The sequence below is a fragment of the Gastrolobium bilobum genome, unplaced genomic scaffold, assembly GCF_033153095.1.
Source record: "Gastrolobium bilobum isolate Gb01-03AN ecotype WA unplaced genomic scaffold, APGP_CSIRO_Gbil_v1 utg14709, whole genome shotgun sequence".
Taxonomy (NCBI): domain Eukaryota; kingdom Viridiplantae; phylum Streptophyta; class Magnoliopsida; order Fabales; family Fabaceae; genus Gastrolobium; species Gastrolobium bilobum.
In genome coordinates, this window is record NW_026897963.1 from 264,827 (window position 1) to 279,502 (window position 14,676).

General features: G+C 36.5%; 1 protein-coding gene across 1 annotated transcript; it reads right to left on the reverse strand.

The window, feature by feature from the left end:
• Nucleotides 1–8,082: 8,082 nt before the first annotated feature.
• Nucleotides 8,083–9,630, reverse strand: LOC133311819 (UDP-glycosyltransferase 84B1-like). Its single transcript, XM_061512927.1, has one exon. It carries the CDS (start codon nucleotides 9,626–9,628, stop codon nucleotides 8,174–8,176), a length of 1,455 nt encoding a protein of 484 aa, XP_061368911.1. The 5' UTR covers nucleotides 9,629–9,630; the 3' UTR covers nucleotides 8,083–8,173.
• Nucleotides 9,631–14,676: the final 5,046 nt, after the last annotated feature.

The following is a 14,676-nucleotide window of genomic DNA, read 5'->3' on the forward strand; positions in this document are numbered from 1 at the left end:
AACAAGAAAGGATCCTTTGGTGATTTTCATACAATTATTTCTGCTTCTTTTTGTTCACTGATTTGGTTGTGTCTTGAGAGTTGAGACTGGTTTCATGACCTTACTACTCTCTTCATTTTTATTTTTACTTTTCCCATTTTAGGATTAGATAAAGAGGCTGTTGTTTGCAATAGAACGGTTTTAGCAATTTCATCCCTTAGGATGAACTAACCTTCTTCCATTTCCATCCCTTATGATTAGATGTGCCAATCCTTTTGTTTTCTTTTTTTATCAATTTTTTCCACTGGATATATGATGCCTCTCTAAGTGTTTCATTTTTGAATGCGGGAGGATACTGATATGTAGATGAACAAGAAAGATGTTGACTAAAGTAAGAATATATATCATGTGACCAACCTGCTCAAGTATCTTTCTCAAGAAACTCATATTATTGTAGTAATCCTAAAATGAAAAGTGAAACAGCTAATCAATATCGGGATACCAAAGACAAAAATACTCTCTTCTTTAGAACATTGATTTTAGTAAGAGCATTTATATATCTCACTTTTCATAACAACCTTTCTCATAATTGATGCATGTTTCCTTAGCTTCTTAAAAATGTGCAAATAGTCCCACTGGTTAAATTAGTTGCTGGAGTTGTTCACTTTCTCTGCACTAGTGGGAAAGATATACTCTTGTATAAGTGTGTTCATAATGGATGTGTAATTGTAGATCTTGCTTATGTTTTGAAAAGTCAGTGGCCCTGAACGTATTAGTTAATTATTTGTGATGTCTTAGAATGTTCCTTGTTTTCTATCGAGGTATCTATACTGCTTACAGAAACATTTGAGCTGTTTCTTCAGGGAGTTGATAGCAGATTCTCATTTTTTGTCCACTCAAGGCCCGGGTTTCTGTGCAGCAAGACAACGGCTAGATCAGTATATATTTTGAATCATCAAGTTATTGATAGCTTACAAGTTGCTCGTCTCTCTTTACATTCAACAGAATCTGTTTTTATATATAATCTGTATCCCATTTGGTTTCTTATATGATGTTCAAATTGATAAGTTGCTACACATATCTTACATGTCCTTACCCAGCGCTTATGTTTTAACTACATTCCTTTTATGGATACAGTCTGTGATAGGGACAGGAAGTAAGTCGTTAGAATAGTTACACAATTAAAGTTGGAAAGGTAGGGAATTAGCTTAAATAGGAAAGAGAGGGTAGAAGAGTGGGCATTCTGAGATGTTATCATTTGGGAACTGACTCAACTGAGAATGAATTAGGTCTCTTTAATTCAATAAACACTATAGAAGTATTATTTTTCTTTTCATTTATTTGTTTTTCTCATCTCTCTATCTCTCTGAAAACAAATATTCTATTCTTTGGGTTCCTAACAGTCCTTGCCAATATGAAGTTCGATAATCCATTTTCTGTTTGGGGCCCGTAGGGATTTCCTCTCACAATGAAATTTTCTTCTATGTGTTTATTTTCCAAATAGAAAATGGTAATTTTTGTAGTTACTGGAAAATTGATGATCCTCTTTCAGATAAAAAAAAATTATTGCTACTTTTTTTGTTTTCCCTCTCTATCTACTGTAGCTTTATCTCAAGGGGAACGATGGTTAAAATTAAAAGGATTTATGTGCAATGAGCATTTCTTCTGTTATGCATGTGAGCCTGGGAAACATTTTATTAATAGGGCCAATGGATACCCAAGCTAATACATGATTTCTTATAAAAACTTTGGTGGCGTTTCTTAAACGATAAATTTTTCCGGAATCATAGATTACCAGAAATATAGTGGAAAAGTCACTTTTCCAAGAATATTATAAAAAGCTGTTTGGTAGGTGTTCCACGAATGGAGAGATGATATAATGCTGGGGGTGGAGAAATTATTCCAAGTGAGGAGAGTGGGGCTGTTGGTGGTTTATGAGGTCCCTATCAGTAGAAGACGGATAATCAGGGAGCTGCAATAGTAGTTATGGAGTCTGTCATCTGTCATTAGGAGTCTTGTATTACAGCTGTGTCATTCGGTTACTGTTATCTTTGTGTTTACTGCATTGCTATTTTGCTATTGTCATTGTCCTGCTTTCGAGTCTGTATAAAAGGTCAGGAGTCTGTTGTCTTTCTGTTTCTTGTGTCACTGTTGAAATTGTCAAGGAGCTTGTCTCCAGGGAACTATTTGAGTTAATAGAAGTGTTTCTTTTGCTGTTTCTTGTTGACATTTTGCTATTAAATTGCTCGGTACCATCAATATCTAAATATCCTATATCTAAAATTATCCTCATTCAACAATTTACATTTTATTGGCGGTGTTGTTCAAAAATATATATTATTTATTTTCTTTTAAAGAGAGGAGTGGTGATTTAGATGTTTGATAAGAATTGTTATAGTACATGTTTAAGTAGTTGAACTTAAAGTTCTCAACTTCAAAGACTGCCTACCACTTGTAGCATTTATATTGTATCATACTTTGACCTGCTCTTATATCCAAATTAGAGAGAGAAACAAAGGTTGGTCCGTTGAAGTTCTGTTAAAAATGTGCTCAGTTTCTTGAGCAGCATTGTATTGAATGGTGCATTTTATCGGCTGATCTCCGTATTACTCTTGAAGTGAATTGTGAATTAGTAGTTTGAAATTTTAAATATCTAAAAATGTGCCTGACACATTAGTTACTTCATGTTTTAAACTTTTAATTAAAGCTTTTTTTGGGGGGTGGGGGTGGGGGTGTTGCCTTATTTGATTTTTCTTTGAGATGTTCAATGGTTTGGAGCTTCTTCTCATTTCCTTGAATTTCTGTTGAGTGTTGACAAATAAAATCTTCTGTTGCTGAATATGAATTGAATTCCAAATGCAAATGATAGACCTTTGATTGATTGTATTGCATTTAGCAACACAGGTAAGCAGAACTTTATGTTAAGGGCAACTGAATAGAGACTGCTATACTTCTCATGTTCTTCTTTTGCTGCAATGTCATGTATCTCATGCTGCTTCATTGTTAAATTTGGCAGAACATCTGTATCGCCACAGCATATAGACCTGAAAACAATTATGCGTCTAACAAAGTTTTTTGTTGCTCTGTCAGCTGGTGAACGGAAAACAGATCCATTACTTTAATTGAAGCCCACTTATAAATATCACTGGTTCTTAGAACAACATTTTTGTTATTTGCGAGCTACAAATCTCATGTCTTGATCATGCATCAGACATATTTCACTACTTAAGTACACTAATATATCTCTGTAACTTCTATTATTATTGTTGCTGTTGTAACAAAACTGCTTCTAGACAAGAATCACTAAAACGCCTATTATTATAGATATCTTGTAATTCAGCTAACTTCCAATGAATACGGATTCCGACCCTGTTTCTCTGTTCTACCTGCTCTATTTCACTACTTAGTTATTGTATACGTAAATTTCTGGCCATGGTGCAAACTCAATTTGGAAAAACAGTAAAAAGTATTCGTTCTGATAACGGAACGGAATTCACATCTAATAAAATGCTTGCGCTATTTGCTGCCCAAGGTATACTCCATCAAACCTCTTGTGTTCATACTCCACAACAAAACGGTCGAGTGGAACGGAAACACAGACACATATTAAACGTAGCTCGAGCTTTGCTTTTCCAAGCTCAATTGCCCATCAAGTTCTGGGGAGAAAGCGTTTTGGCAGCAGCGCATCTTATTAACAGAACTCCTACGAAAATTCTTCATGGCAAAACCCCTCATGAATTAATCTATGGAGTTGTTGCTGATTATAAACACTTAAGAGTGTTTGGTTCTCTATGCTACACTGCCTTCCAACCTAGACCAACTGATAAGTTTAGTCCACGATCGAGAAGGTGCATATTCGTTGGGTATCCATTTGGTTAGAAAGGGTGGAGAGTTTATGATTTGGAAAGAGACGAATTCTTTGTCTCAGGAGATGTTCGTTTTCATGAAAAAGAATTTCCCTTCACTGCAGAACATATGGTTGTTGTTGATCCAAATGTGGCTAGCACACCACTGCCTCCATTTATTCCCTCAGACACTTATAATTTCCCAGCTGTCCGCGATGCTGAAGACGCAAGCCAGCATCCTTCACACAGCGATGCTACAAATGAAAGGGAAATGGATGATAGGGGGAGCATTACTTTGCAAGAACCTGCACCAGCAGTGAACGAAGATACTGGTCCATTGCAAATAAATGAATCAGCCCCAACTGTGCCTCAATGAGTGCCTCGGTACGCAAGCCTCCAGGTTATTTGAGTGATTACAAATGCAACTTAGCCGAAACACATACGCATGTCCCTCTTATCATTCCGTCTGACTCCTCCTCAGGTAAGCGATATCCGATTGCAAATTATGTAACTTCTAATCGGTTTTCTCACAACCATCAAGTGTTCGTTGCAGCCATTGATGCAGGGATTAAACCACATTCATTCACGGAGGCCGTGGCAAGACAAGAATGGCATGAAGCCATGGCACGGGAAATACAAGCACTTGAAGATAATCAGACGTGGCATCTCACTGATTTGCCTGCAGGGAAGCATGCCCTCCTATGCAAATGGGTATATAAAATTAAGTATCTCTCCAACGGTTGTATTGAGCGATACAAGGCCAGATTGGTGATCGCGGGCAATCACCAAGTTCCCGGAGAAGACTTCCATGAAACCTACGCTCCCGTGGCAAAGATGGTCAGTGTTAGAACTCTTCTGGCAGTAGCAGCTGCGAAAGGATGGTCACTTCATCAAATGGATGTTCACAATGCATTTCTTAATGGGGATCTTGAAGAGGAAATATACATGCGCATACCACCAGGCTTTAATCAAGGACAAGACCGTAAGGTATGTCGTCTCCAGAAGTCACTGTATGGACTGCGACAATCCCCTAGGAATTGGTTTGCCAAGCTACACACCTCCCTCATTCAGTTTGGCTTCGTCCAATCCCAGGCAGACCACACACTGTTTACTTTGCAGCATGGCTCTGTATTTCTAGCTATCTTAATCTATGTCGATGATTTAATCATAGCAGGTAATGATCCTAAAGTCTGCCAAGAGGTGAAGGATTATCTCCATAAGTGTTTTAAGATTAAGGATTTGGGTCCCTTGAAGCATTTTTTGGGGTTGGAAATTGCTAGGAACAAGGAAGGAATCTTTTTGTGCCAACGAAAATATACACTCGATATTCTCAAGGAAACTGGTTTGGTGGACTGTAAACCTGCATCTTTTCCCATTGAACAAAACCATCGCTTGGCCGTAGATGATGGCCCAGAATATGGTGATCCAAGTCGTTACAGGCGTATCATTGGTAAGCTGGTTTATCTAACTATAACTCGTCCAGATTTATGTTATGTGGTGCACATCCTGTCTCAATTCATGCAGGCTCCAAAAGAAGCACACTACAAAGCAGCCCTACGAGTCCTTCGCTATATTAAAATGAGTCCAGGCCAAGGCATATTTCTCTCATCCACAAGTGACTTTAAAATTCATGCCTTCTGTGATTCGGACTGGGCCAGCTGCCCTATCACTCGGCGATCTATCTCTGGCTTCTTCATCATGCTTGGAAACTCGCCCATATCTTGGAAGACAAAGAAGCAACTTACAGTATCCCGTTCCTCCGCAGAGGCAGAATACTGTTCCATGGCCGCTGCAACTGCCGAATTAACTTGGCTAAAATCCTTTCTTGCTTCTTTACAAATCTTTCATCAGGACCCCATGGAGCTGTGCTGCGACAATCAAGCAGCCATGCACATCGCTGCCAACCCCGTCTTCCACGAACGCACCAAGCACATCGAAATCGATTGTCACTTTGTTAGGGAGCAGCTTCTTGCCAAACATATTCAGACATCATATGTTCGATCTCATTTACAATTAGAAGACATCTTCACCAAAGCTCTTGGTCGAGCTTCTTTTCTTGCCTTCCTTCCCAAGTTGGGCATTTCATGTCTTCATACTCCAACTTGAGGGGGAGTGTTAGAAAAAAGGTGTTGCTATTGTTATGATTTGTGTTACTAGTTTAGATACTGTTACACTAGTTTAGTTACTGTTATCATTTGTTAGCCGTAGCTTTTACTTGTTAGCTTAGTATTATTGTTACCTATTATTTAGGCATCAGTTGTGTACATAACAAACTGATAGGATCGAGTCCAGTTACGTACCATGTCTATTTAAGAGACATTGGCTGCAAATACAATACAGAATAAAATGTTATTCACGATTACAATTTATTGTGTTGACAAATAAAATCTTCTATTGCTGAATATGAATTGAATTCCAAATGCAAATGATAGACCTTTGATTGATTGTATTGCATTTAGCAACACAGGTAAGCAGAACTTTATGTTAAGGGCAACTGAATAGAGACTGCTATACTTCTCATGTTCTTCTTTTGCTGCAATGTCATGTATCTCATGCTGCTTCATTGTTAAATTTGGCAGAACATCTGTATCGCCACAGCATATAGACCTGAAAACAATTATGCGTCTAACAAAGTTTTTTGTTGCTCTGTCAGCTGGTGAACGGAAAACAGATCCATTACTTTAATTGAAGCCCACTTATAAATATCACTGGTTCTTAGAACAGCATTTTTGTTATTTGCGAGCTACAAATCTCATGTCTTGATCATGCATTAGACATATTTCACTACTTAAGTACACTAATATATCTCTGTAACTTCTATTATTATTGTTGCTGTTGTAACAAAACTGCTTCTAGACAAGAATCACTAAAACGCCTATTATTATAGATATCTTGTAATTCAGCTAACTTCCAATGAATACGGATTCCGACCCTGTTTCTCTGTTCTATCTTGCTCTATTTCACTACTTAGTTATTGTTCTTATCCGTTGGTCGGTGAAAATGGATACAATATATTATATATTTCACTACTTAGTTCGACTTAAAGTTGCATTATCTTCACGTCAGAATCAAAAGCTGGAGTCAGTTGTGGCCAGACCTCTAAAGGGCCAGGCTTTTAATACTCCAGAGATAAGGTGGTTGAACTTGTTCAGAAGGTAGGTAACAAGTATTATGCACATTATTTATTTATTTGGCAAAGGAATTTTACATATTTATTCATTATTCGAATGTGGTAAAAATTTAAAAAAAAAATTATCATATTTCCAGTTTCTTTAATGCCTCGCTGCAAAACTCATTTGCATGGCAAGACCCTAAAACAGCAATGCCGGACCTTATTATTGACCTGACATGTAGTAAAATGCTTATAAAGTAATAACATAACCACTCCAATTATAAAAGTGACTTTTATTATTCAACCTATAACATATCATTTAAATAATAAATAATAATACCGTACCCTCTCTTTATAAAGTATCGAGATAGACAGCTGAATATCATACTATTAAATAAACAAGAAAGACAAAAAAATATTTTAGATGAAAAAATATTGATATAACAAAACAAAACTAAATAGAAATTTAAAATAATCATCATTAAAAAATTAATAAAATAATTATAGACTATTTTAAGTATGAAAATATTTAATTTAAATGCACACTCATTTTTAATCGAACACAATTTTTTTGGGGGGAGAAGTTACAAGAGAATGTAATTTGCCTTTTTATCTGTCAAGACTCTTGTGAAGAAATCTTTTAAAATGAGTAAATTAGAATATGCTTATTCTTGATTTTTAATTTAAGCAAATGCGATCTTAATAATTAAAATTTGAAAGTAAATACATTAGTTGTTGCTTAATTTAAAACTAAACTTTTTTAAAAGAATTTTGGAAATTTTTTTTACCAAAATATATATATATTTTTTGGTATAACCCAGAAGTATTTTCATTTAATCTCCTCGAGTTATCTTGTCCTCGGAATATAATCCCAAAATTATTCATTTATTTATTAAAATAACGGGTGCATTGAATTTCGTCATTAGAAGAAAGATGAGACTAATCCCATGTTTGAGGACTCGAGAGAAAAATTGTATTATTTTTGTACCAAACTTTCGTAAAGCCTAAAGCTGCCCGTTACTAAAATAGTACTTAGGAATGTCTGATGAAAAATGAAACAGAACAAGGATAAAGTAAATGGAAAGAAAAAAAGGAATGTTCTGTCTGTCAAATGGCCGACGTACATTATTTTCTTTATTAGCCAAGTACCATAATGAGAAAACTCCAAACAAGGAATTTAACATTCAATAACGACAAGATATTATAAATTTTTTCGGATCATGGAATGATGACAACATCAGATATTATTTATCGCGGTACCAATTATTTCATCCACGAATGATTGGACATTGCAGTCCGACGATCCGCCGTCAGCAACAGCCTCCCTTGCAGCCCGTTTCAGCTCTGCTGCATTTTTCTTAAATTCCTCTGAGCATGTTCCCCCAACAATTTCTTCAATAGCTCTTTCCACTTCCTCTGTTTCAACAAAGCCATCACTGTCCTGCTCGAGGCGAATCCCAATATGGAACACATCAGAAATGAGTTTAGCGTTGGTGGGTTGGTCGGACCATTGTGGGTAAGCAATCATGGGCGTGCCTGCGGTGATGGCTTCCAACATGGAATTCCAGCCACAGTGTGTTAAGAAGCATCCGATTGCAGGGTGAGCCAAGACCTTGGTTTGTGGGCACCACGACACCACCATGCCTTGGTCTTTGGTTTCTTCCTCGAAACCCTGTGGCAGTGGCAGCTCCTCTGCTCCATCTGAAGCTGCTTTTTCACCACGCTTGATGACCCAAAGAAAAGGACGGTTACTTTTCTTCAGAGCCTTGGCTATGCTCTCCATTTGCTTAGCTGATAACACAGTGATGCTTCCGAACGAGATGTATATAACCGAAGAAGGAGGCTGATGGCTGAGCCACTCCATGCAGGAGTCTTGTGGCTTCCACATTTCAATTCCAACGTCTTCGTTTTGATCTTGGCCAAGTAATGATGGAGGGACTAGCGGACCCACCGTTTTTATAGGGCATAACTCGGCCATGGAATCTACTACCTCCTTCTCCAACTCATAGAATGAATTTGCCAATACCCACTTTAGCTTCTTCATGTCTTGGAACATATCTGACAATATCTCAGGCATGCTTCCAATAGTATTTGATGGGAGGACAAAAGATGGAAGGTCTTGTGCTTGTAACAATGGCAGACCTGGTAACTGGACACTCATGTCAGGGTCCGCGAGAGTAGGAAATTGGTTGAACTTGTTGTAGAAACGGTAGTATATGGCATAAAGAGCACAGGGTTGAATCCAGAGACAAGCACAGGGGATTTTGTACTCGGCAGCTACATCTGCTACCCATGGGACAAAGGGGTTGTTGATAATGCAAGCTAGTCTTTTAGAACAGCCTAGGAAGTGGTCTTTGATGATGTTTGAGAGGTTAACGGGTCCAAATTTCCCCATAGACTCCATGTAGTGGTCCATGTTGGTCTCTCTGCCATCCAAGCCGTCAGAGAAGAACAGCACTTGGATTCCGTTGGTGGTGATAGAAGTGGGGACGGTGGCTTCGTCGCCGGTACTGGTGGGAGTGGTGGAGGACTTGAACATGCGATGGTAAACTAATTCAGTGGTGGCGAGTGTGACATGAAGGCCTCTGGTTAGTAGGCTCTTGCCTAGCCTAAGCATGGGGTTGATGTGACCTTGGGCTGAAAATGCCACCAATAGAACATGAAGCTCTTCTTTTTTGTCCGCAGAAGCCATAGTTCAATGTTAACGAAAAAACGGTGCAAGAGGAAATGGAGAGATAGCTGGAGCATAGAAAAGTCAAAAAATGAAAATTTTCAATATAATACAGTTTTTCAATCATTTCATCAAACAAAGGATAGCCAACCAAAATAAAATATAAATTAAAGAGGATAATTATTATACCAGACACCAACTCCAACCGTCTTTTTAATGTAGAGTTGTAGACTGTCAAAAGGAAAACATTGATTGCCCTTCATTCCATATTCTCAGTACCTCAATGGCAAAAGAGAGAATAAGAAAAAATAAAGATTAAAATTATGAAATGCGGATCGTTGTCAAATGAGTGTAGCGACAGCATCTCTTCCTCTGGCCTATCTTTGGATTCGTGAAAAGAAATGAAATAATTTAATATAAAGTAGTTAGTTTCCATGATTAGATTGTTTAAATTAAAATGAAATTGAATGCATTTCATTTAAATCAATAGCTCTATTGGCATATGACATGGAATGAGGTGAAATTCAATAATTCAATAATTTTCTTATCATTTTGTTCGCTTCTCAAACAATGGAATCGACATTTTACTCTATTCCATCATAAAATATCCATATGAAAATATGAGAATTTTATTCCATTCTATTTCATTTCACATTTCTCTATTTTACTTATCATTAAAAATTCAAGCATAGTCCAAGGGTTTGCGTGTTAACATTGAAGGTAGCTACGATTACTTTTGAGTTTAAGATCACGGGGTTAGTGGATTGTGTAGTGGTCATGAACAGTCAGATGAAGTTGAGTTTTCAAATTATTTGTGTGTTTTGATTTTGTTAAATTAATTTATGGAGGAACTTGATATTGCAAAATTAATTTTAATCAGAAATACATTTGAATAAATTGATTTGGAAACGTAAAAAGTGATTTTAAGATAATAAATATTGTGGGAATAATGTTGATAACACTATGTCTTAATCCAAAATTTTAAAATATTGAGTTTATGAGTCATTTTATTTATATGCATTATGCTTAATTCATTCATTCTTAGGATAATCAGGATTTGATTTTAAGAAATATAACCAAAGAATTATAATGGGAGAAAAAAATAATAATTAGTGGCTTCAAAAGAACCGCTTGCAGGAAATTGGTCAAAATTCGTGCTAATCGATTGTTTCTGCGAACTTTTAAACGAGTGGCTCCACACTTTAGAGTAGTAGAGCACAAACCTTTGCCAAGAAAATGGCTTCACAAAATAATTTTATTAATTGTCTGAAATATAAAAGAGATAAATAAAAGTCTCTTACTACGCTTAATGGACCAAACTGGTGGCTTGTCATATCATGAAAAGAAGTCGTCTGCAAAATAAATAAAAAAATTGCTGTTTTAATAAATAATTATGAATATAGAATATATTGTTATAGAAGTCATTGGGTGTTATTAAAGCACTAAGAGATTTGAACCCATGTAAAGAGCAGACGAGAGTAATTATCAGAATTATCAGATACAGTGCAATTATTAAAAACAGAACATACTTACTTAATGTCAGATGATGAGACAGAATGAAGAATGTATGCAGAATTGAAAGATTAAATCCGAGCTCACAGAATGTGTCTCCTTAAGATAATTTGCCCCCTCCCTAATGCCAAAGATTAATGGACAATTATCTCTTAGGATAGAACGGATTTCGTCTGAAGGGCCAAGACATTTCCTTGGGCTTTTGCTTTGTTTGCGTGAATAGTTGGGCCCATATTCCCCCTTTGGACTAGTTTTGGGTTGTATTTCATATCCCTACCCTTGTGGGGTGTGTGTAGCCTTCCCTTTCTCATTAGACCCTTTTGCGTGCTTAGCCTGTTCTATCGTTGTGCCGCTGGTTCTCTGCCCCTATTTGAAGGGGTCAACTCTTTGATGGGGACTGATCTCTGCTCTTCCGAGCTTGCTAAGTCTACTCCTGTAATTTCGACCGCTTCTGCCAAGATATCAAATATGGTATTGGAACTACCTCTACTGGGCCCACGCGCCGTCAAAATCTTTGGGGTTTGGGCGACAGTTTGTTCTATCGTTTGCACTCTATTCTTCCCCTCCGATTTGCCTCGAGGAGCATTCTTAGTTCTCCTCCCTTTAATTTGCTTCTGAACCACCATCCAGGAGTCAAAAGCTTCCTCTGAGACGTTCCTGATGACAGGATTGTGTTGTGGTTCCTGCAGCTGAACCTGTTTCCCTGCTTGGGCCATAACTGAGGATTTCTCTGAGTACATACCTCCACTGCATGAATCTTGCCTGTGCCCGTAACGACCACATCCAATGCAAACCTTCGTAAGTCACATTTAGAATCTTATCACCTAATTCTCCTAACTGAAATTGAGATATGAAGCTTTTCCTCATATCAACTTTGATACAAATTTTGGCATATTTAGCTTTCTCTGTATGTTCTCCCTCTCCTCCATCAGATTTCCTCAGAGAATTCTTGTCAACCTTGAGGGTCTTACCCAAGAGGTTACCTATTCTCCATAGATGATGGGTTGTGTAGAATTCCAACGGCAGACCCGGAATGCGAACCCAGACAACCAGTCTTTTAACTTCTTCCTCATAAGGGTCAAACATTGGCCTCCATCTCTGCACCATCACATAATGGTTCACCACTATCCAAGGGCCTCCATGAAGGACGTTTTGGTAGTCCTTTTCCTCTTTGAAATTAATCAGAATGTAACTGTTATCTAGATCGATAACCTTCATGCCCCCTATGAGTCTCCATTGGTTTTTCAATCTAGTCATCAGAAATCAGTTGCTAATTTTTCTGCCCAGAAGCTTAATTATTAGAGCTTTCCTCCACCTTCTACAGTTTTCTTTGTGCTGCTTCTTTGAGAAATAATACACTCGACAAAGCGGGTTATCTTGTTGCTCAGGACAATCCTCTTCTAAGACATCTTCCTCTTCTTCCTCCCTTCTTTGAATGGTCATCCAGTCCTCTTCGTCAATCCATATATCCTCCTTGTTCCCATTAAGTTGGAGAACTATGTTTATAGGAGACCACTCGTCTGCCAACAGGACCTGACATCATTCTGGTAGTGCCTAAGGCTTCACCAGACCTGGCAAATTATTCATTTCTCTCAAAGGATAACAATATTGCAAAAAAACAAGAATTAAGGCAATATAAATTAATTAATTAATAGTTTACCTATCCTAGGTACTGTACCCATCCCTCAGGACAGGCGAAAATATGAAGGAGTGGTGATTAATGTGTCATTGTTCACTGATTTTTTTACTCAAATGCCACGCAAATAATAAAATTTATCCGACTGCCACGCATTGAAGTTCGTTACCACTGATAGTGAACTTGGTAGCCGATGATTTCGTGACATGTGGTATATTTTCACAGAAAAAGTTGACTGAATGAATTTCCCTACCAGGGGTAGCGAGCTTCGTGTGCTACATGGCATAATTTCGTTGCATGATCAGAATTAAAGTACCAATCACAATAAAAAATGAAAGAAAATGACTATTTAATTAATGTACTATCACAATTAATGTACTAATCATCAATCACAATTAATGTATCAATCACGAATCACAATTAATGTATTAGTTTGTGATACCTATCTTACAAATTCGAACGATATTTGTGAGAGATAAAATATGTCAAATGAAGTGTCATTGAGTAGATCTCGAAAAGTTATATGAAATAAAATAAAAAATATCTGATTTGGATACCGAATCAAAAGTTATGGCCCTCCGAAGTGATTGGTGATTGGTACATTAATTGTGATTGGTACAATCAAAAGTTAATCTCATTAGTACACTAATTGTGATTGGTTATCGGTACATAAAATAAATATACATTTTTCTTCATTTTCTGTTTTTTATTGTGATTGGTACATTAATTCTGATCGGATAATAAGATTGTGCCACGTGATATCTAGTTCGCTTGAACCTTCAGCGAATACTCGAATATTGCTTGAGTTCTGCTATGTTTTTAATGAACATTGCTCGAGTACAGAAATGATGTACTGAGGTAACATAAAATTCTTACTATACCAAGTATTGTGAGTGTACCAATTACAATAAATTCTTACTCGAGTTCATAACTTGGTCAATGATCAAATAAAAATAGATATGTGAAACGTTTTGGTACGATAGCAAAGGTGTAATATTAATTTTTATCAAAGGCAAAAAGGTCAAACATCCTCTATAATATTAGAGACCTTACACCCATAAATAATTATTATAAATACCAACACTAAGAACCTGACAGGTCGAAACTATCAACAATGGTGGAGACCTTTTTAAGTGCTTCCGGATCATTTTTTATTAGGTAGGACAGACCAATAAAATTACGAGAGAGATAAAAAAACAGTAAAAAGAGAAGAGAATAATTTTTTATTTTTTTTTGTAATTCACATGTCATCCTCTGAAGGAGCATAAAGTCGTGGTGATCAACCAAAGTTGTTGAATCACAATATATATGATGTATCATTGACCAAATTTTATCTTATATTGTAAATCATATTAAATCAGAAGATATAAAATATGGGGAAGGATATTGTAACAACCAATTATTACTAATGTTATTACCAATCAATTTCATCGTTAGATTGATTGTGTTGATCCAATAGTTATATTTATTTTCATCTTTGTATGGTTATGATTCCCCATATTTGATACTTTATATTTATTTTTACCTTTGTATGGTTATGATTTTCCATATTTAATGCTTTCACATTAAATATAGGAAATCATAACCATACAAATATCAGATTAAATATAACTGTTGGATCAACATAATCGATCTAACGGTGAAATTGATTGGTAGTAACACTAATTGATTGTTACAATATTCTATCCTACAAAATATTTATTAAAATATTTCTTTATTAATACAGACTTTTCAAATTAATTGTTGAGTTTAAATCACACATTAAATCTTAATTTTTTAAACGGATACAAATCATTTACCGATATATCCCACAGGGATGTGCATGGGTCGAACCGAACTAGATTTTTTGAAAAATCGAACCGAATTAGTTTAAATGGTTCGATTCGGTTCAAAAATGATTCGATTCGGAAGTAGTTCGGTT